This window comes from Stenella coeruleoalba (assembly GCF_951394435.1).
Source record: "Stenella coeruleoalba genome assembly, chromosome: 15".
Lineage (NCBI taxonomy): Eukaryota > Metazoa > Chordata > Mammalia > Artiodactyla > Delphinidae > Stenella > Stenella coeruleoalba.
In genome coordinates this window covers 57,666,156-57,689,957 of record NC_137161.1, presented here as the reverse complement: position 1 = coordinate 57,689,957, position 23,802 = coordinate 57,666,156, and the positions used below count along the sequence as shown (strand labels likewise).

Sequence of the window (23,802 nt, the reverse complement as noted above, 5' to 3'; positions counted from 1 at the left end):
TTTGAGAAGATAAACAAAATTGATAAACCATTAGCCAGACTCATCAAGAAAAAGATGGAGAAGACTCAAATCAATAGAATTAGAAATGAAAAAGGAGAAGTAACAACTGACACTGCAGAAATAAAAAAGACCATGAAAGATTACTACAAGCAACTTTATGCCAATAAAAGGGACAACCTGGAAGAAATGGACCAATACCTAGTAATGCACAACCTGCCAAGACTGAATCAGGAAGAAATAGAAAATATGAACAGACCAATCACAAGCACTGAAATTGAAACTGTGATTAAAAATCTTCCAACAAACAAAGCCCAGGACCAGATGGCTTCACAGGCGAATTCTATCAAACATTTAGAGAAGAGCTAACACCTATCCTTCTCAAACTCTTCCAAAATATAGCAGAGGGAGGAACACTCCCAAACTCATTCTACGAGGCCACCATCACCTTGATACCAAAACCAGACAAGGATGTCACAAAGAAAGAAAACTACAGGCCAATACCACTGATGAACATAGATGCAAAAATCCTCAACAAAATACTAGCAAACAGAATCCAACAGCACATTAAAAGGATAATACACCATGATCAAGTGGGGTTTACTCCAGGAATGCAAGGATTCTTCAATATACGCAGAACAATCAATGTGATAAACCATATTAACAAATTGAAGGAGAAAAACTATATGATCATCTCAATAGATGCAGAGAAAGCGTTCAACAAAATTCAACACTGATTTATGATAAAAACCCTGCAGCAAGTAGGCATAGAGGGAACTTTCCTCAACTTAATAAAGGCCATATATGACAAACCCACAGCCAACATCGTCTTCAATGGTGAAAAACTGAAAGCATTTCCACTAAGATCAGGAACAAGACAAGGTTGCCCACTCTCACCAATCTTATTCAACATAGTTTTGGAAGTTTTAGCCACAGCAATCAGAGAAGAAAAGGAAATAAAAGGAATCCAAATCGGAAAAGAAGAAGTGAAGCTGTAACTGTTTGCAGATGAATGATACTATACATAGAAAATCCTAAAGATGCTACCAGAAAACTACTAGAGCTAATCAATGAATCTGGTAAAGTAGCAGGATACAAAATTAATACACAGAAATCTCTGGCATTCCTATACACTAATGATGAAAAATCTGAAAGTGAAATCAATAAAACACTCCCATTTACCACTGCAACAAAAAGAATAAAATATCTAGGAATAAACCTACCTAAGGAGACAAAAGACCTGTATGCAGAAAATTATAAGACACTGATGAAAGAAATTAAAGATGATACAAATAGATGGAGAGATATACCATGTTCTTGGATTGGAAGAATCAACATTGTGAAAATGACTCTACTACCCAAAGCAATCTACAGATTCAATGTAATCCCTATCAAACTATCACTGGCATTTTTCACAGAACTAGAACAAAAAATTTCACAATTTGTATGGAAACACAAAAGACCCCGAATAGCCAAAGCAATCGTGAGAACGAAAAACGGAGCTGGAGGAATCAGGCTCCCTGACTTCAGACTATACTACAAAGCTACAGTAATCAAGACAGTATGGTACTGGCACAAAAACAGAAAGATAGATCAATGGAACAGGATAGAAAGCCCAGAGATAAACTCACGCACATATGGTCACCTTATCTTTGATAAAGGAGGCAGGAATGTACAGCGGAGAAAGGACAGCCTCTTCCATAAGTGGTGCTGGGAAAACTGGACAGGTACATGTCAAAGTATGAGATTAGATCACTCCCTAACACCATATACAAAAATAAGCTCAAAATGGATTAAAGACCTAAATGTAAGGCCAGAAAGTATCAAACTCTTAGAGGAAAGCATAGGCAGAACACTCTATGACATAAATCACAGCAAGATCCTTTCTGACCCACCTCCCAGAGAAATGGAAATAAAAACAAAAATAAACAAATGGGACCTAATGAAACTTCAAAGCTTTTGCACAGCAAAGGAAACCATAAACAAGACCAAAAGACAACCCTCAGAATGGGAGAAAATATTTGCAAATGAAGCAATTGACAAAGGATTAATCTCCAAAATTTATAAGCAGCTCATGCAGCTCAATAACAAAAAAACAAACAACCCAATCCAAAAATGGGTAGAAGACCTGAATAGACATTTCTCCAAAGAAGATATACAGACTGCCAACAAACAGATGAAAGCATGCTCAACATCATTAATCATTAGAGAAATGTAAATCAAAACTACAATGAGATATCATCTCACACCAGTCAGAATGGCCATCATCAAAAAATCTAGAAACAATAAATGCTGGAGAGGGTGTGGAGAAAAGGGAACCCTCTTGCACTGTTGGTGGGAATGTAAATTGATACAGCCACTGTGGAGAACAGTATGGAGGTTCCTTAAAAAACTACGAATAGAACTACCATATGACCCAGCAATCCCACTACTGGGCATATACCCTGAGAAAACCATAATTCAAAAAGAGTCATGTACCAAAATGTTCATTGCAGCTCTATTTACAATAGCCCGGAGATGGAAATAACCTAAGTGTCCATCATCGGATGAATGGATAAAGAAGATGTGGCACATATATACAATGGAATATTACTCAGCCATAAAAAGAAACGAAATTGAGCTATTTGTAATGAGGTGGGTAGACCTAGAGTCTGTCATACAGAGTGAAGTAAGTCAGAAAGAGAAAGACAAATACTGTATGCTAACATATATATGGAATTTACGAAAAAAAAAATGTCATGAAGAACCTAGGGATAAAACAGGAATAAAGACACAGACCTACTAGAGAATGAACTTGAGGATATGGGGAGGGGGAAGGGTAAGCTGTGACAAAGCATGAGAGAGGCATGGACATATATACACTATCAAACGTAAGTTAGATAGCTAGTGGGAAGCAGCCGCATAGCACAGGGACATCAGCTTGGTGCTTTGTGACCGCCTGGTGGGGTGGGATAGGGAGGGTGGGAGGGAGGGAGACGCAAGAGGGAGGAGATATGGGGATATATGTATATGTATAACTGATTCACTTTGTTATAAAGTAGAAACTAACACACCATTGTAAAGCAATTATACTCCAATAAAGATGTAAAAAAGAAAGAAAGAAAGAAAAAAAGGAAATACAGATTATACTAGTATCAGAAATGAAATAGAGTATATCACTACAGATCTACAAAGGTTAAAAGGACAAGGGAATTTTATCAATAACTTTATGCCAACAAAATCATCAACTTAGATGAAATGGACAAATTCCTTGCTAAGATAACTTACAAAACTAATACACAAAATGAAATAGGAAAATCTGAATTACTTTATACCTATGAAAGAATTACATTTTCAGGAAAAAGTCTTCCTACAAAGAAAGGTCCTTGCCCAGATTTCAGAGGTGGATTCTATCAAACATTTAAGGAAGTAATAAAAATCTTGCACAAACTTTCAGAAAACAGGGAAGGAAATGCTTCCCAATTGATTTATTGAGGCTAGCGCAAATATGATACTACAGGGAATAAAGACATAAGAAAAAATTCAGTGAATGTATACTTATGATTATTTTAAATTTTTTTTTTTTTTTTTTTTTGCGGTACGCGGGCCTCTCACTGTTGTGGCCTCTCCCGCAGAGCACAGGCTCCGGACGCGCAGGCCCAGCGGCCATGGCCCACGGGCCCAGCCGCTCCGCGGCATGTGGGATCCTCCCGGACCGAAGCATGAACCCGCATCCCCTGCATCGGCAGGCGGACTCTCAACCACCACGCCACCAGGGAAGCCCTATTTTAAATTTTATATAAAAAATATAAACAGATACTAAACTCTACTTAATGATACCCATGCTGAAATATTTTGGAAGTGTACACTGCAAAGTGTATTTTGATACAAAATACGTTAGTACTTATGAATGTACCAAATATGAACATGGCTTAGGGGATGGGTAGGCTGGCAGATACATAACAAAAATAAATTTATTAAAAGAGTAAAGGTAGAAGTTAGACGTTGATTATACAAGTGTTCACTGTAAAATTCTCTCAGCTTTTCTATGTTTGAAATTTTTCATCATGATAAAACGGCGGGGAGGGAGGCAGTACAGGCAATCACAAATCACCTCTCTACTCACTTTATGAAATAAATACAGGTGGCATTTACTTTTGGCTATCTGAGGGTATCTTCTCCAGAGATAGAGTCAGAGGAACATTCTAAGTATAAATTTATTGTCTTTTAAACCTATGTCTTCGTTGGAAGTATATTCTATTCTGCTCTTACAATCCAACTACTTATAATGTGGGGCAAGTAAGTTATTAAAACTCCTATACGTTTATACCAACCTTACAAGCTGTATTGCTGGATACCACGTTTGGTTCCACACAATTCCTTCGAGATAACATTACTGTTCTAATACGTCTTTGAAGTTTTTTTATTTTTGTCTAGAAGAGAAAAACAAATAAATACAAAACCAGAGTACCAAATAATATATCATATAGAGGTGGAGAGAAAAATATTTGCCAATGTAATTTTGTGAGACTTAGGCATCCACCAAATAAATGAGAAATTCTTATGTAAGCCAAACATTTAAATCAGGTTTGATCTACTACTATAAGATGTTCAAGAATAGAAGATTAAAAAAATCAAACTTCTAATTGGTCCACAATAAAATTAATGTTGGTAGAAACACCAATTAGCAAGTAACCCTAGAAGAGTAAAACAAAACAAAAAACCTAAAGAAAGTTTGAAACAGGTTATACAAGCTCTAATATAGAATATATTTTGAACTGACACAGAATGGCTGATGGTTCTACAAGTATTTCTCAAGGGCCAATACAGCTGAGATATAATAACTTATATTACCAATGGTATAGCACATCAGGGTTGTGGCCAGGGATCAGATTTGGGTCCACCTTTACTGTTTTCCTTTCCTAATATGTAAAATATCATTAACTTCTACTTTTTAAAAGGACTCAAATGAAATAAAATGAAATTAGAAACTTACAAAGAGTTCATCAGCTATTGCTTCATGTTTACTCCTGCACTGTGTCTTCCCAATGCGTTCAGTCAATTCTTTCAGTTTGTTATCAAATAGTTTGTAATTTATACTACAGATCTCCTGTCGAATCAAATGTCCGACCTAGAATGTTAAAATAAAAACCAAAACACTCCACGTTTCAAATTTAAAAGCAATTTTATTTTCTACTTCTTAAAAACAGCTTTGCTCTTTTCTGGATTTACTGTAACTAATAAAAGGTACTTTATTTATGTATTTATATTACTATGTCAATATGGTTTATAAAAGTTAAATAGCAAATTCAGCAGAACACATCTAATATTTAAATATATGGGTAAGTTAGAAATTAAATTTATTCTCCTAGTGCTAATTTTAGTTTCCTACAGTTTTGGTTGAATTCCATAATACAAATTAAAGGAATAGTAAAAGTCTATATATATCCCATTTATACTTTTTAATGACCATAGCTGAAACCTAGTATTCTATGAAAAGGGACTCCACTTATCTGAAAACCAGAGCCCAGTGAAAATGGTTGGTTGATCTGTAGTAGACAGAAAGGAAATTATGAAAATTTGAGCCTTGACCCCACCATTAACAAGCTATATGACCTTCGGGAAGTCACAACTCTCTGAGCTTCATTTGCCTGGTCCACAAATGGGTAGATGTCATACAATGTTGAACAAGTGATGCTCATAAGATTTTCATAAGAACAAAAAGATAATATGCATAAGAGCTCCATAAAATGGAAAACACTGAATTGAAATGAAAGAAATAAATATACAAGATAATCTCCTTTAGTTTTTTTTTGCAGGGGGAGGGGATGACTTATTGTTAAAGTGAAAAAAGCAATTATGTGACTAATGCTATCTGGCATAATGCATGCTATTCTATCAGACTATAGTAGTTAGCACATGAAACATTAATGAATTTCATTATCTGGCTAGTTTTCAGAAAATAGGTTGGCCTATTTTCAGGTAGCATAATTAATCTCAGTGCCTACTGATATTAATGGCTTTGCTGAGCCATACATTCAGAAATATCCACTGCAGGTGTTTGCTAAATGTATATGCCCCTTTTAGCAACTTTCACAACAGAGTAGGTAGTCTCTCTTAATAACAAATTCTGTCATGATATATTTAAGGTATTTATTAGTAATATTTATATCTTCCCATAATATCTTGTTTCTTGGTGCTCAAAACTGTAGCACATAGTTTCTATGTTAAACTCCTTTATACTGACGTCACCTAGATGATTAGTCATATTCAGTAATTTTATTTGATTATTCCCAAGGTTTTTCCTTTTCATTCCCTATTGTTCTTGATCTTCAACATTATCATCTACTCGATTTCTTCTGTAATGCTTCATTAACATTTATACAGTGGTTTCTCAACATTATTAGACATGATTGTCATTTGTACTCTCACAACTTTTAAATATCTGATTAATAACAGCTCAAAACATATGTATTATGTAAATAAGTGCTCAGAAAATCATACTATTTTTACTGACAGCCATTACCTGTCCCCATGTGTGGTTTTTATGGATTATTGCATGCTTGCCAGTTCACTGGCTGAGGTCAATACGTGAAGTTCATACCCTGATGAATCTTGGAATACAAATTTAACTGTTTTGAATACGGAAATACTGTTTTGCTAAGAAGCAAAAGCCATACAGTGTTCGTCAAACTTCCCTGGTAAGGAAGAATCATATGGAATACTTGTTAAATTCACAAATTCCTAGGACCTACCCTGATTCACCAATTTCCTGAAAAGAGGCCTGGCACCACTAATGATTCTTATCGGGTAAGTCTGAGAAAAGAGAAGCTTAAAACAATTAGTAGTGAGCTGAAGACACCACAATTTAAACAAGTACTCCTGGTGATTCAGATGGAGGCAGACTCTTAAAACTTGGTTACTTTGGATTAACTGCCCTCCAAGGCATGCGTCCTCTAGTGTAGAGTACACACTTGTTCTCATTTAGTGGTTATGGTCTTCATACAGAAGGAAGACACAATAACCTCCACCAAATACCTCATAAATATCTTCTGCAGATGGTAATGTGTCAAAAATTATGGAATCAGATGAAGTCCTAGCTACAATTTGCAGATGGTAGGCAAAGTGGCCTAAAGATTGGAGAAAAACTGGAAATTGTGTGTGTGTGTGTGTGTGTGTGTGTGTGTGTGTGTGTGTATATATATATATATATATATATATATATATATATATATATCTCCCCTATCTGCCTCAACTTTCTGCAATGGTGGGTAGCGTTAACAACTTGGACTTCGGAAGAAAACCCCCTCTACTTCAGTAATTTAATTGGAATCAACCAGGCCAAGATCCTTCTGAAACCTCAAAAGATAAGAGTTAACTGCTCTGGGACTCTCTCAGTAGGGAAGAACAATGTCAGAATGGGAGGCCCTATTCCGCTGGGATTCAAACAAGAAAAACAAACAGATGTGGTTTAGAGAGTTAACTGTTCAGACAGGAATTAAAATATCAAGTGAGGGAGAGCTAGTTACTGAGAGATAGATAAAAGATAGGAATTAGCTAAAACCCACGCTGTCACCCGACAATGTAAGAAACTTCTGGTGGTAGTGGTGGGGGAGGATAACAAATAAACTGCATTCCTTCAACCTCACTGGCAAGGACCATATTCTGTGTTAACTTGGACCAAGTATTTTGTGAGGTAGATAATAGTAGTGAATGAAAACCCTGATTTTTCTGTGCCAGTGAAATTAAAACGTTCAAAGATTAAATTTTGTATTTGTATGTCCATATCAGAACTTATTTCTGAAATCAGCTACTAATCACTGGGAGTAACACAGCTGCAATGCCCAACTTCTTAAGCTAGATCCATGTTTAACATAATTCCACTACCCCATCCCTGCAAACAATAGAATATTTACATATTTTTTATTAACGTCTCCTTTGGTCTTGCAGAAGAAAATAAGAAGTAGAAAGGGGAAGTATTGACTCACCTTTTTAGCTGATTCTGCATGAGTCTTTCAATGGTTTCCATTTATTATGTGAATATATGTTGATATAACATGTAACTATGTAATTGTAATGGCCTGTTTTAGAAACAGTGTTTTTGTTTCTGAAACAGCAGGATAGTTTGGATTCGGACATTTTTTGGTCCACTATAGCTGACGACAATCTATCACATAATGACTTTTAGTTGTGGCATTTCAGTGGTAATAAAATAGCAAAACATGATCATCAAAACAAGTCCTGATACAGGACATACTAAAATTGAAGCTCATTACACTTAAAGTCAGAGTTGATCAGACATTAAGGGAAACTGTAGTACAATGAGATGAAATGGGGCAAAAAGAAAAGGAAAAGTACACTTAATGATGCTATAAAAGCAAAACGTCAGATAATGCACCATATCTGTGTAAATTAGGGTAAGTAAACCTTTCCCTAATTTCTTGGAAATTAGGGCAAGTAAACCTGAATGTAGCAGGACTTCGTAATGAACTTCCGGGTTGCCTGGGTCTATGAAGTAGTGGTCAATTGTGATAATAAACAGCTATAGCTGCAGATCAAGAACGCCATGACCAGTACAAAAGAGACAGAATTGTTCACAAAGCTCAAGGTTATGTAGTGTCTGACTTGAAGAGATTTGAGCATAATATTGACTAAAAAGCCCATTCTCTTTCTACCACAGCACTCTACCTTCATGTGATTCTGTAGGTTACTCTGCATAGGATCATTTTGAAGGATCTAGAGATGTTTTGGTGATGTAAACAATTATTTTCCCCTAATATCTCCACCTGCTAATAATTCAGTTTTCATATACCTGCCCTGCATCATGAAAGTTATCTGTACTCATTGTTTAGATCAATTAACTTTTACCATTTTTTACTAATCAAAAGTAAAAGTTTCTGAAGCAAATATTTAAGCCCAATATTTTACCTGTTCCAGCAATGCTGTTTGCTTTCCCAGAGCTAGAGAAATATTTTCATTAACTTGCTCTGAAGTTTTCACACGCTTAACATTTTCTTTGTGTTCTGAAAACGTCCTCTTCTTTTGATTATGGCCTTGGGGAGACGGAAAGATGAGACAGAAAAATACTCCTTCTAACGAAGGAAACAGGGGAATTCTCTAATTTAGGGACCCCTAAGCAAATTAAAAAACTAAAATGTGACCACAGCAACATTTTTTAGAAAATGTATAAAAAATTCTGACAAACTAATCCTTAAAAAAAAAGAGTATTTTAGTCCTGGTCTCAGATATACTTTCCTTCCAGAGTATTTAATATACACTTAATACTAACAAAAACAATAAATTACAGCATTTGATCTTCTGTTTACAGTTATTTACTTGGTGGTCTTACATTATTTTTAGAGTTACTTAGGCAGTCCTACATATTTTTAATAGGTGATCCTACTATTATTTTTAAGCAATTTAAAATTCACCTTGTTAAATGATCACTCTGTAGCATACACAAGAAAACAAATACAATTTATCCTAGTAAATCAAGTTTTTCTTATATTTCATTAACCTACAAAAACACCCTTTTAATGAAATTTACTTGTGCTATTTTAATAACTTTATAACCCTAGAACTTCATTGGTTAATTATTTGATGTGTTTCTCACTCTACACACAAACCTGTATGTATTCTTATTATCTATCCGCTTACACTTGGCATGTGATATACAGGCTAATTCTATGGAAAGAAATGGGTTCAACTATTTAAAAAACCCACTCTGCCTTTCAACTAGCCTCCTTATTAATTTAATAAAACTTCAAAAAAAAGAAAAAGGTGTAAATGAAATAAACCAAGCAATTTCTATAAACCACCTTTTGATTTTGTTGTACTTTCAAAGGAAAGTGATTGATTCCTTCTTTGCCAGAATTTACTTCCCTTTGGACATAGAGGATACCATTCCCCCTCCCCGCCAAGAATGGTTCAGAAATAAGATACTCTGAAATAATTATCATTTACTGTTTTCCTGTTTATGTGTACTCTACTGTTTCTGAGATTATGAAACTGCCCAAAGCAAAGTAACTATTTTAACTTCTCCAAGAGAAACGTAAGTATGCACTTACTGTTATTACTATCAGTGTCAAATGAGGACAGCCACTTTGCATCTGTACTTTCACAACTTAAAATGCTGGAATGACAGGTTCTACAGGATTCTTCACTTTTCAAAATGTCAGCAGCACAGTTACTAGAAATGACTGAATTTACCAAGTTAGGTATTTTATCAACAGGCACAAAAGGGATATCTGAATTTAAAGTTAAAGTGTTATTTTGTCTTTTATCACGAAACTCAGAATTGGAGTTTGTTTCTAAATAGGAAACTATCTTGTCAGTTCTCTTATCATCCAAGGTATTGGTTATTGTAGACTTTGACATCTGAACTACACCACTCAATACACTGGATGGACAGCAAATGGATTTCAGATTACAATCCTCTTCACGTTCAAAAATGGATCGTGTTACACTTGCCTGACATTCAAAATGGCTTTCAGAAGTGTTTTGTGAATCTTTTGCATCTTGTGTGAAGAGTTTCCTGGGAGATTCTACTGTTTTACTTGGCTTTTCATAAGGGTACACAACTTGTTCTTCAATGTATTCTAATCTTGTTTTCGAATCAACAATTTCTAGTGGTTTTATTAAGTTCTGAGAAAATACTTTACTTTTTGGTGCACATACTGAATTTTTTATAGAGTCCAAAGAGGAAGCATCATTTTCAGAATGTCTACATTTGCTACTTATGACATCAGTACTTGAATTCTGATTACTACTTGACACATTATTCCCAATTGCTGCTGTTTTTAGTGCTTCAACATTCTTTGACTTATTCAGGATCTCTGCTTGCTTCCGGCAACTTGCAGGCATTGTTTTTCTTGCTTTTAAAATCTTCCGTTTACTTCTATCTGGACTTGCCATCTTTCATATCCTAGAATTTAAGATATCATATTTAAATGAATATCTCTAGCAGACAAAAGTTAACATTTACTTACAATATTAAAATAATGCCGAGACTAATCTTTCCAGATTTAGATAATTATTTTTATTGAAAAATATACCCATTTTCATCTGTCATTGATAATTTTAATTTTGTTCTATAACTCTATATAAAGTCAAAATTTATACTGTCAGTAAGCCTCTGTTTGATACTAAGTCTGATAATTTATCTGGCCACTTTTTGTTATATCACCTCACTACTATAACCATTAAGTTCTGATTTAAATAATCCAAGTAGGCCATACTTTAGATAATCTAAAGATTAAGTTGCATTTCTTCATAAAAACAAAAAACAATGTTTTGTGTGGAATGTTCCATTTTCTACATACCGTGGCACCTTTTTAAAGCTTTCCTAATGTTCAAATTTCCAAATTAATGGTACTGCACGAGTAATTCTCAACAATCATCAGTATGAAATGAGCACTAAAATACACAACGTGATGCTAGTTCAAATAAGAAAGCCAAGTTAGGTTTCAATACATCCTTAATTCTGAATTATTTCTGTTAATTTAAGAAAAATCTACTACATAGAAGGGAAAAATATTTTAATATTTATTTCTCAGTACCCACATCAAGCCTGATCTGAACCATAGGTAAGTAAATGGTTTAAAAGAAAGGAAAACTGCCAAATTACAAGGCACTTAAAGGCATAATACAAGCAAAAAAAAAAAAAATTATATAATACATGATAGACCAGTTACCTAACAAACTATAGAGCACTTATTAAACTCGAAGACAGAATCTAAGACATTTTAAGGTGCAAATAACCCAGTCAAAGCTACCTGAATAATCTGATTTATCCTTATCTGTTTTCTTACTCGAAGTTTTCATTTACTGTATTTTTTTCATTCACTATATCATTTGACCAGGAACAGTTCCAGGATTTGTTAGACTTGAAGGCTAAATAAATATTTATTTTATGTATACATAAAAATCAGGAAATCCAGAAAAACAGGACATTTTCATTAAGGGCCTGATACAAAATAGAACTCTATTTTCTCTATATGACTACATATTTGACAGCCTTTTCATGAATACAATATTTGTAATATTCCCCAAAGACAAACCAAATCTTTTCTCTAGCAAGGTTGATCAATTTTTAATTTTTTTATTTTGGGTTTTTTTTTCCCAAACATTTTACTGAAGTACCTACAGAAAAGTGCACATATCATGTGTTCAGTTAAAAGAATTTTCACAAACTGAATACACCCATTTAACCAGAATCAAGATCAATTATAATATACCACTCTGGTGGGGGATATACATAATGGGAGAGGTTATGCATGTGGGGGTCAGGGGATATATGAGAAATCTCTGTATCTTCTTCTTAATTTTGCTGTGAGTCTAAAACTACTCTAAAAAAATGAAGTCTGAAAAAAAAAAGAGCTATAGAAATAAAAGAATTTTAAAAAAAGAGAATAATTCCAAGGGTCAACTGTACTAGTAACTGCCTAAAAGGTGAAGAAATAGTTTATGTGTTGTAGTGAGGGTGAGTGAAATTTATTACTGGGAGCATAAAAAGCAACAACTCAGTCTAATTGGGGGATCACTGGCATCACCATCCTGACATTTAGACTTGAGTCCTTTGCTGCAAATAAGCCACATTTCACAGAGGTCTTTGGAATCGTGGTACTGTCCTGCAGCACAAGGTCAGAACGACAGGTCATCTACATTTTCTCAAGTCTTAAAGATTTGTCATTTATAATTTACATCCTCAATCCATCTAGATTTTAGGATATAGTTATAGGAAGGGATATAATTTTGCTTTCCCTCAGATGTATACTGGCATACCTAGGAGATACTGCAGGTTAGGTTCCAGACACTGCAAATACTGCAATAAAGTGACTCACATGAAGTTTTTGGTTTCCCAGGGCATATACAAGCTATTTATGCTGTAGTGTAGTGTACAATAGACTAAAAAAACAATATACATACCTTAATTTGAAAATAATTTATTGTACAAAAATGCCAAAACAATTCCAATAGGAACGTCAAAGACCACTGATCACAGATCACCATAGCAATATAATAATGAAAAGTTTTGAAATATTGTAAGAATTACCAAAATGTGACAGACACAAATGAGCAAAGGCTGTTAGATAAATGCTGCCCGCAGACTTGCTCAACACAGGGTTGCCACAACCCTTCAATCTGTAAAAAACACACTATCTGCGAAGCACAATAAAGAGAAGCGCAATGAAACAAGGTATGCCTGTAATTGTTTGAAAGCATCCTATTAATTTTAAACTGTAAAAACATAATCTGTCCCTTTTATTCTATTTTATCTGGTGATGTAACTCATGCTGAATATATTGTTGTTCACTCCACCAACTTTTTTTAGATGTCTCTTATAAAACCTATTGAAAATATTTTAAACTAATGAATGTCTTTTAATAGGAGAATTTAATCCAATTACATTTATTGTAAATGACACATTAAAGCTTTAGTTTACATTTGGTTTTATGCCCTCTGATTTTTATAACTTGTTATGTTTTACATTTTATTATTTATGTTTATCTCCATGTCATTTTAGTATGAAAATGTCTTTTTTTTTTTTTGAGGTACACGGGCTTCTCACTGCCATGACCTCTCCCGTTGCGGAGCACAGGCTCCGCACGTGCAGGCTCAGCGGCCATGGCTCGTGGGCCCAGCCACTCCGCGGCACATGGGATCCTCCCGGACCAGGGCACGAACCCACGTCCCCTGCATCGGCAGGCGGACTCTCAACCACTGCGCCACCAGGGAAGCCCTGAAAATGTCCTATTTTTTAAGGTCTACAAATGCTTTACAATTCTGTGGAGCCTAGTATATTTAAACATTCCCTAAAAGCATTTTTCAGCTAACATTTCATTAACCACTGAGGTCAAGAGATTTCTTTTCACTGAATTTAGAACTTTATATCCCAGGTTTTACTTTACTCTTACATTATATTTACACACACACACTTGATCCTTGAACATAGGGGTTGGGGTTCAACTCTTCGTGCAGTTGAAAATCCACATATAACTTACAGTTGGCCTTTCATATATGTGGTTATGATGCTTTCATATCCACAATTCTCCATCAGCAGATTCAACTGCAGATCATGTAGTACTATATAATATTTACTATTGAAAAATACCCACATAAGTGGATCTGCATAGTTCAAACTCATGTTGTTCAAGGGTAAACTGTACTTTCAAGAATAACTCTGGATATTCACATCTTGCTAAAGAACCAGATTTGGCTATTATAAATAATGCTATGAACATTCACGTATAAATTTTTGTGTGAACAGGTTTTCATTTCTCTTGGGTATATGCCCAAGGATGGAATTGCTGATCATACAGTAACTCTACATTTAACCTTCTAAGAAACAGACTGTTTTCCAAAGGGTCTGGACCAATTTACATTCACACCAGGAAAGTATGAGGGATCCAATTTTAGCACCTCTTCATCCATCAATACTCATTATCATCTGTCTGTTTTAGTATTGCATCTTGGTGTGAGTGATGACTTCACTGTCATTTTAATTTGCACTGCCCTTATGGCTAATGATGATGAGCATTATTTCATGAGCTTATTGGCCACTGGTATATTGTTTTTGGGGAAATGACTATTCGGCTCATCTGTCCACTTCAAAATTGGGTTATCTGACTTTTCATGGTTGACTTGTAAGACATCTTTATATATTCCAGATCTAAGTCCCTATAGACATGATTTCCAAACTTTTCCTCACATTTTGTGGGTGTCTTTTCAATTTCTTGATGGTATACTTTGAGAAACTAAAGTTTTAAATTTTGATAAAGCCCAATTTACTTTTTCATTTGTTGCTTGTGCTTTTAGTGTCATATCTAAAAAAAAAAAAAATCACTGCCTAATCCAAGGTCATGAAGATTTATCTCTGTTTAAAAATTTTATTGTTTTACCTTGGATACATTTGGAGTTAATTTTTATGTGTGTTAGTAATAAAGTGAGGGAGAAGGTCCACACTTATTCTTTTGCATGTGGACATAGAGCTGTTCCAGCACCTTTTGAAAAGGCCATTTCTTCTTCCTCATTGTTTTGTTTCTCTCATCAAAAACCAATTGCCTAGGACTTCCCTAGTGAGGCAGTGGTTGAGAGTCCACCTGCCGATGCAGGGGACACGGGTTCGTGCCCCGGTCTGGGAAGATCCCACATGCCGCAGAGCGGCTAGGCCCATGAGCCATGGCTGCTGAGCCTGCGCGTCTGAAGCCTGTGCTCTGCAACGGGAGAGGCCACAACAGTGAGAGGCCCGCGTAATGCAAAAACAAAAACAAAAACCAATTGTCTATATAAATGTGAAGGTTTATTTCTGGATTCTCAATTTTATCCCACTGATATATAGGTATGGCCTTATGCCTGTACCACACTGTCTTGATTACTATAGCTTTCTAGTAAGTTTTGAATTCAGGATGTATGAGTCCTCAATGTTCAAGACTGTTTTTGCTATTCTGAGTTCTCGGAATATCTATATGAATTTTAGGGCCAGATTAACAATTTCTGCAAAGAAGCCAGATGGCACTTCAATAGGGATTGTGTTGAATCTTTAGATCAACTTAGGGAGCAATTACCTTCATTCTATCAAGTGTTCTGATCCATGAATATAGGATGTCTTTCCATTTATTTAGACATTTAATTTCTTTCAATAATGTTTACTTTTCAGAGTTAAAGTTTTGCACTTTTCGATACTATTGTTAATGAAACTTCAGAATTTTTCACTGCAAGTACATGGAAATACAATAGAATTTTGTATATTTATCTTGCATCCTGCAACTCTATTGATCTTATTCTCATCTCAGAATAGCTTTTTGCAGATTCCTTAGGATTTCCTCCATACAAGATCATGTCATTTGTCAACAGTTTTATTTCTTCCTTTCCAATCTATTCCATTTTCTTGCCTAATTGTCCTGACTACAACCTCCTGTACAATGTAGACTAGAAGTGGCAAGAGTGGACATCCTTGTCTTGCTCCCTATTTAGGAGGAAAACCTTCAGTCTTTAATCATTATGCATGATGTTAACTGTAGATTTTTCACAGGTACCTTTTATCAGGTTAAAAAACATTTCACAACTAACCCTACTTCTTTGTTTTTTTTTTTTTTTTTTTTTTTACCATGAAGGAACCTTGGATTTTTGTCAGAATATGCCTTTTCAGCATTAACATGACCATATGGCTTTGTGCTCTATTCTATAGATATGGTACATTCATTAATATATTTTTGGATGTGAAACCAACCTTGCATTCCTGGGATAAACCCTACATGGTCATGACGTTGCTGGATTCAACTTGCTAGTATTTTGTTGACAATTTTTGCACCTATATTCATAAGAGATATTGTTCTGTCATTTTCTTACAGTGTCTTTGGTTTTGTTACCAGGATAATACTGGCCTCACAGAATGATCAGGGCAGTGTGCCTTCCTCTTCTATTTCTCTGAAGAATCTGTAAGAAATTGGTATTTTTACACACTTGGTAGAATTCAACAACAAAAACCATCTGAGTTTTTCTTTGTGTTCTAATTCAATCTCTTTACTTGCTTTTCAGATTTTCTATTTCTTCCTGAGTCAGTTTTGTTCATTTTGGTCTTGTTAAGAATTTGTCTAGGGCTTCCCTGGTGGCACAGTGGTTGAGAGTCCGCCTGCCGATGCAGGGGACACGGGTTCATGCCCCGGTCTGGGAAGATCCCACATGCCTCGGAGCAGCTAGGCCCGTGAGCCATGGCCACTGAGCCTGCGTGTCCAGAGCCTGTGCTCCACAACGGGAGAGGCCACAACAGTGAGAGGCCTGCATACCACAAAAAAAAAAAAAAAAAAAAGAATTTGTCTAGTTCATCTATAAAACTGATCAGTATATAAGTGAATCGTTCTATAGGAGTCTCTTATTATCTTTTTAACTTCTGCAAGATCAGTAGTAATGCACCCTTTCATTCCAAATTTCAGTAATTTGAGTCTTTTTCATGGTCACTCTAGGTAAAGGTTTGTCAATTTTGTTGATCTTTTTGAAAAACAACTTTTGATTTTATTAATTTTATTTTTTTCTTTCTTGACTTTACTAATCATTTCCTTCATTCTGCTCAGGTTTAGTTTCCTCTTTCTGCATTAAGATTAAAAGTCAGTTTATTGATTTGAAGTCTTCTTTTTAAATATAGGCATTTATCACAACAAATTTCCTAAGAAAAGCTTTAATTGCACCCAAAATGTTTTGTATGTTATGTCTTCATTTCCATTAATGTTAAAGTATTTTCTAAATTCCCTCATGATTTCTCCTTTGACTCACTCATTATTTAGGAGTGTGTTGTTTAATTTCCACATAGCTGTGAATTTCTCAAATTTCTTCTTCTTAGGTTCTAATTTCATTCCACTGTGGTCACAGAATGTAGTTTGTTGTGGTTTCAGTCCTTTAAAATGTGTTGAGGTTTGTTTTATGGCCTAGCATAATGTCTATTTTGGAAATTTTTCTATGTACATTTAAGAAGAATATAATCTGCTTTTGTTTGGTTGAGTGTTCAAAAGATGTTTCTTAGGTCTAGTTGATTTACAGCGTTATTCAAGTCTTTTCTAATTGATCTTTCACCTAGTTTTCCATTATGAAAGTGTTGTATTGAAGTCTCCAACTATTATTGTTGAAATTTGCTATTTCTCTGTTCAATTCTTGTCAATATTTGCTTCATATATTTTGGCGCTAGTTAGTGGCATGTTTGTAATTGTTATAACTTCCTAAGGGACTGCATCTTTTATTACAAAATGTCCCTCTTTACCTCTAATATTTATTTTAAAGTCTATTTTGTCTGAAATTAGTATAGCCACTCTAGTTTTCTTATAGTTGCTATTCACATGATTTTTTCTATGCTTTTACTTTCAACATAATTGTATCTTTCAATCTATGTGTGTCTCCTACAGACAGCATATAGTTGGATGCTATTTTTCCTCTGGTCTGACAATCTGGTATTTGACTGGATTGTTTAATCCATTCACACTTGACATTAATATTGATATAGCTGGATTTCTGGCTACCATTTTACTTTGTTTTATATGTTTCATGTCTTTTGCTCCTCTATCCCATAGGCATTCATTTTTTAATATTCATTTTTTAATACTTTCTATGTGGCATCACTTTAAAATTTCATTTTTCTGCCTGGTATCATATAGAAATACAATCAGTGCTTTTTTATTGATCGTATCTCCAACTAATTCATTAAATTCACTTATTAAACCAAGTAAGTTCTTTTGAACTTTCTATGTAGTGTCATAATTTTCTTGCTAAGCCTTATTTTTCTTATTGCACTAGTTAGAACCTCCAGTATGCTATGAATGGGTATGCTGTTAGCAGGCATCCTTCACTCATTACCAATCTTGAAAGGGGTGTGCAGTTTCACTAACACCACTATGATTTTTGCTATACGTTTTACAAATGCTCTATATTAGATTAATAAAATACCCTTCTATTCCCAGATTTTATCATTAATGCATTTTCAATTTTATCCTTTTCATATATATTTAGATAATATAATCTCATTTTTTCAATTAACTTCTATCATATTGGTTGATCTCTTAAAATACTAAACCTAGCTTATTTCTGAAAGAAACCTCAGTCAGTCATAATATGCCCATTTTTTTGCTTCATGTTTCTGTATTCAACTTGCTAACATTTTTTTAGGACTTTGTATCAATGTTATGAGAAAGATGAGTCATTCTTTTCCTTTATCAGGTTTTGAAATCAGGGTTATTTTGGCTTCATTAAAAAACTGGAAAGTCTTTTTCCATTCTCTGAAGAGTTTTTGTCTGCAAATAGTATTACTCCTTCCTTAAATGTTAGAAATAATTCATCATAATGCCATCTGGGCTTGGAGTTAACTTAGTGATAAAGGTTTTCAATTATGTTTGAATTTTTAAAAATAGATATAGGAATCATTCATATTTTACTTTTCTGTTAATTTTGTTTTTTTCACACAAAATTTCAAAATTTAACAGAATTTCAAGTTTATAAAGTTCTTCATAATATTCTCTAATTACATTTGTAATATATGCAGGATCTGTAGTGATGTCTCTTTTTATTCTTGATATTACTGACATGTTTTGTTTTTCTTTCTCTTGGTCACTCTTACTAGAAATTTATCCATTTAATCAATACTGTCAAAGCACTGACATCCTGACTTTCCTCTCTATTGTATGCAGTGTTCTATTTCATCATTTCCTGTTAGTTTTATGATTCAATTTTCTTCAGGCTTGATTTTTTGTTCCAGCTTGAGATAAAACTCAAATCTTTTTCAGTCCTTTTTGTTTTTTTGCATTTAAAGCTACAAAATTTCCTCTAAGTCCTGTCTCTTTGTCAAGTCTCACAAATTCTGATAAGCCCTCTTATTACTTGGTTCAAAATACTTTCTAATTTCCATTATAATTCCTTCTATGATCTGTGCATTATTTAGAAATACATTTATTTCCAGGCAATTGCAGATTTCCAAGTTGCAGTTTTGTTGTTGAAGGTTAGCTTAATTTAATTGCACTGTAATCAGAGAATGTCCTCTGAATAATTTCCATCCTGTATTATCTGTTGAAGCTAGTTTCAGAGCCAATTTTTTCAAAAGCTCCATGTGTATTTGAGCAAAACCTGTATTCCAACATTGCTGGGTACAGTGTTATTCTATGTCGACGCCAACTAATTCAAATTTCTTAGCTGTGTTGTTTATAATCTTCCAGCTATTAAAACAGGAGTGTGTTCAGAGTGATCCACTATGATTCCACAACTTGTCTATTCCACTATGATTTGTCTATTTCTTTTAACTGAATCACTGTCTCTCCCCCCCTACAGTATATAGTTTGAAGCCATGGGTACATACTGATTGAGTTTATTTTCTCTATTCCTGGTGCTGGACTGGTTTTTCTCATTACAAAATGTCTCTATCTCTAGTGATCCTTGTTGCTGAGATATTACCTTATTATAAATATCAATACTAAATAAAGCACAATTCCTGTTATATTTTACATTTACACCAAAACAAATCTAAGCTAGGTTGTATAACTTGTTCAGAAAAACACAGTTCAGAGCCAGTATTTAAACCCAGGATCGTAAGACTCAAATCTCATATCACAAGTACAAATCAGATATTATGAAGTAACAAGGTTACCTTTAAGGGATATATAGTGGTCAACAAAAGGACAAAACATGACCAACTTGTGCCAGGTGACAATCTTATAATGAGCATGAACTAATCCTTACTACTCTAAATGTGGTCCATGGACCAGCAGCATTAGCATCTTCTAAGTGCTAGTAGAATTTTGCTTTTACTTAAAAAAATTTTATCGACGTAGTGGTATAAAATTAAGCAGCATAGGGCTTCCCTGGTGGTGCAGTGGTTGAGAGTCCACCTGCCGATGCAGGGGATGCGGGTTCGTGCCCCGGTACGGGAAGATCCCACATGCCGCGGAGCAGCTGGGCCCGTGAGCCATGGCCGCTGAGCCTGCGCATCTGGAGCCTGTGCTCCGCAACGGGAGAGGCCACAACAGTGAGAGGCCCGTGTACCACCAAAAAAAAAAAAAAAAATTAAGCAGCATAAAATGCTCACAGTGAAATAAAGTAGTTGCTTGTCAACACTCAATGCCTAGTAACAATCATTTTAAACTAACTTTTTTTTTAATCTCAGTATTTTAAAATACATTCACAGTAGTATTTCTTGAATTACAAATTTTAGCCACTATCAAGGTCCTATACATACAGATGAGGATTTAGCTCTTTTCTATACCCTATACAGCTTTTCATCACATTTGTAATTAAATCAATACTTGAGTTGTTACAAGCAAATACATAACCAGAGAATCACGACTGCATTATCTTTTTTATATTTCCTTTTTCCTGAAGCTATTAAATTTTATCTCTGAATTTCCTATAAACCTATTCTTCACTTTTTTTTCAAATTCATCAGAACGGTCATATACCAACATTTTCCCTTATTCTCCACTCCTTCAAGGTCTCGTTTAAAGATCATCTCTTCAGAGAAAGACTTCCCCCAAGAGATCTACTTCCTTATCTGAATTTCCCATTAGAAATTTATATTTTAGTCATGATATTTGTGGGCAGAGACTTGTCTTACTTTTATATCCTCAGTGAGATGCTTTTCATGTAGAAGTTTTATTAAATGCTGCCTAAATGAATACTCAACTTATAAAAATGAACCTCTGGAAAGCCACCCAGGGTTATTTTTTCCTTAATAAAGAGTACCAGAACAGGCCTCAGCAACTTTTGCCATAGCTTTACCATAAGCTATTTCATATCAGCAGCACTATACACAGTAGAACTTCAAAGGTATACTAATGATACCACATTTAGTAGATACATATAGTGCCTCTATATAATTAATGGTTAAATTTAATAAGATCTGTACACAAACACCCCTTATATGCCTAGCAATTTAATCAGAAATTCAAAAATTCACATTATAACCAATTATCTCCCCTACCCAGTTATGTTTACTTCCCTCTAGATATTACCCGACTACAATCTTTCTGTCCTACTTAGATTGGTAAAGATAAAAAAAGGATACGAAGTTACCTGAGTCTATAGTAATGCATTTTAAAGGTATGGGTCAAGGTTTAATTAAGCTTTAGAGAACAGAATAAGTATTTAAACAATGTAAGGATATGAGACAAAATAAGATAGAAGAATATGTTTCTTTGTATTTTAATATAATCTCACTCAACTTAATGAGAACTAGTACTCTTGTGCATTTAAAATCATAGTTTATTTTTAACAAGTATCCAATATATTATTTAAAATTTGATATCAAATGAAATACATCTGTACACACCCACTATAAGAGAACTACATGATTTGCACATGCAAAGATGCAGGGATCATGCAATATTTTCATGCCAGAATTCAAGATATTAAGTAGCAAGGAAATACAGCAGAATTGAAGGTTGAGGTGAAGTACGAGCGAGCGTCAATAAGATAAACAGCTGAAAATTCAAGATGTACCTAGATACACCAGTTCTTAAAAGATGCAAATCATGCACTTCTGTTGAGGCAAAAGTCAATCTTAAGATGTAGTCTGTACAAATCTGCAGATAAGACTGAGAGTTAAGTAGATTAATTTGATTACGGTCAGACTCAACATTTCCAAAAATGTATTGGAGGATGAACGAACTAAGAAGACATACTTCACAAGAGCTGAACTCAATGTAATCAGTCCTTCAGCCAGATGCTTCATTTTTGTATTTTCAGTAGCTTTCCTGTGATATAAATTATTTTTATCTTGAACGTTCTTCCCCATTTGTTTTGCAAATAGTTGTCGCCAGTCATTTACTGGCTACAATATATGACAAAATCATAATAAAAGAGTATGAAATCCCAACCTAGCATAACAGCCCGTTTAAGTGGGTTTCACATAATTCTTCTATTTTTTAACATTTTATTCCTAATGAATTACTCAGTATGATCATCTTTTTCTAGGTCTTGACCATCTATGAGTCTCCAGAGCAGTGAATACCGGCTCGTCACAAAGCAAGCAACACGTGCTGGCTTACAATGTTGGAAACTTCATCTTCAACACAGTATCACGGAAAGGTGGAAGTCAGTTTTCCAAGCCAGTTTTCCAAGCACAGCAAGGTTGTAATCAGAGAGACAAAGCAAAATAATTGCTTCCTCTGTACAGGACACATTCTTGAACTTGCCAAAATTGAAAGTAGGTGAGGGAAGGGCGACAAGCAGGAAATGGTTTTTTTCTCTTTAACTTCCTCAAAAATAAACTGTGTTAAAGAACCACGCCTGCCGTTACACGGCTTTCATCCTTCAATCACAGCATCCCAACACTGGTGAGCTCCACAGGTGTACATTACACGTTTGTGCTCCAGGCGCTTTCCTTTAAAAAGGCATGTCGGCATTAAGGCTCGGAATTTTCTGTTTTCCCTGATGTTCTAGTACCTTCTGCATAAAATGTACATCAAGGAAAGCCTCCCCACCGCCTGATGAAGATCACTTAACTGTTCTGGCACCTGGTTTCCTCAGATAAATTACAACTGAAACTCCTGGAAATTTGGCGACGGAATCCCAAAGTTGCGCGGAGGACTACTACATTTTCTCCGTTAGTCTGTAAATGTAGTCCGGTAGGGCCCCACGCTTGCACTTACTTACTCGGCGAGTACCAAACCCTGAGGCAACGTCCCTCCGCGGCCCCGACTCGCCCGCGCCGCCGCCCACCACTCCTGCTTTGCCCGCCGCCCGCTCGGACAGCGGGTGGAGACACGTCCTTTCGCCCTTCGCCGTTGTCTTGCCGGCCGGGTCGGAGCCCCAACGACTCCGCGGACACATCTGAGTCAACCCCGCCGCAACCGCCCGGCTCGCGCGGCGCTCCGAGGCCTCCGGAGGCCGGCACTCAGGCGCGCGGCGCGCAAGAAACCTCCGTCCCGGCCAACTGTAGCTCGCGCAGGGTTCTCGCCCGGCCCCAACGTACCTAGAGCGGCGCCGCGCCAGCCGCTTCTCTCCCCACAACCGCCGACAACCGCCGACAACCGCTGCCGCCGAGCACAATAACGCTTCCGCGCGAACCAGCTGAGGTAAGTTTCCCTTGCGCCCAGCCCCGATGGACTTCCGGCCAATGGCAGCGCGCACTTGCGGCAGCCCAACCAATCAGAGACGAGCGGGTGAAGGGGACGGGGAGAACGCGGCGGGGAAGTGGAAGTCTGCTGAGGGGTGCGGAAAGTTCGCCTTCCTGCGCTTCTTTGTCAGGACGTTAGACCTACCAGCGGGTTACGCGACCAAGCGCCTGAGCTGGGCCTCTACTTTGAGCAACTGAAAGTTTTCCGAAAATCACTATTAAAAATCTGTATTTACAAAAAC

General features: G+C 35.7%; 1 protein-coding gene across 4 annotated transcripts in view; it reads right to left on the bottom strand.

Annotated features, from left to right (window-relative positions):
* ATF7IP2 (activating transcription factor 7 interacting protein 2) overlaps positions 1–23,490 on the bottom strand; it is a 76,915-nt gene extending 53,425 nt beyond the window's left edge. Inside the window, exons 1-5 of one of the 4 annotated variants that reach the window (XM_079946424.1) lie at positions 21,943–23,490; positions 10,044–10,900; positions 8,905–9,029; positions 4,973–5,107; positions 4,311–4,409 (exon numbers count right to left, since the gene is read on the bottom strand). In XM_079946424.1, the coding sequence (XP_079802550.1) occupies positions 4,311–4,409; positions 4,973–5,107; positions 8,905–9,029; positions 10,044–10,890 (1,206 nt within the window). In that variant the 5' untranslated portion in view covers positions 10,891–10,900; positions 21,943–23,490. The remainder of the gene's footprint in view (positions 1–4,310; positions 4,410–4,972; positions 5,108–8,904; positions 9,030–10,043; positions 10,901–21,942) is intronic. The other 3 variants (XM_079946421.1, XM_079946423.1, XM_079946422.1) reach the window with 3 other exon arrangements.
* Positions 23,491–23,802: the final 312 nt, after the last annotated feature.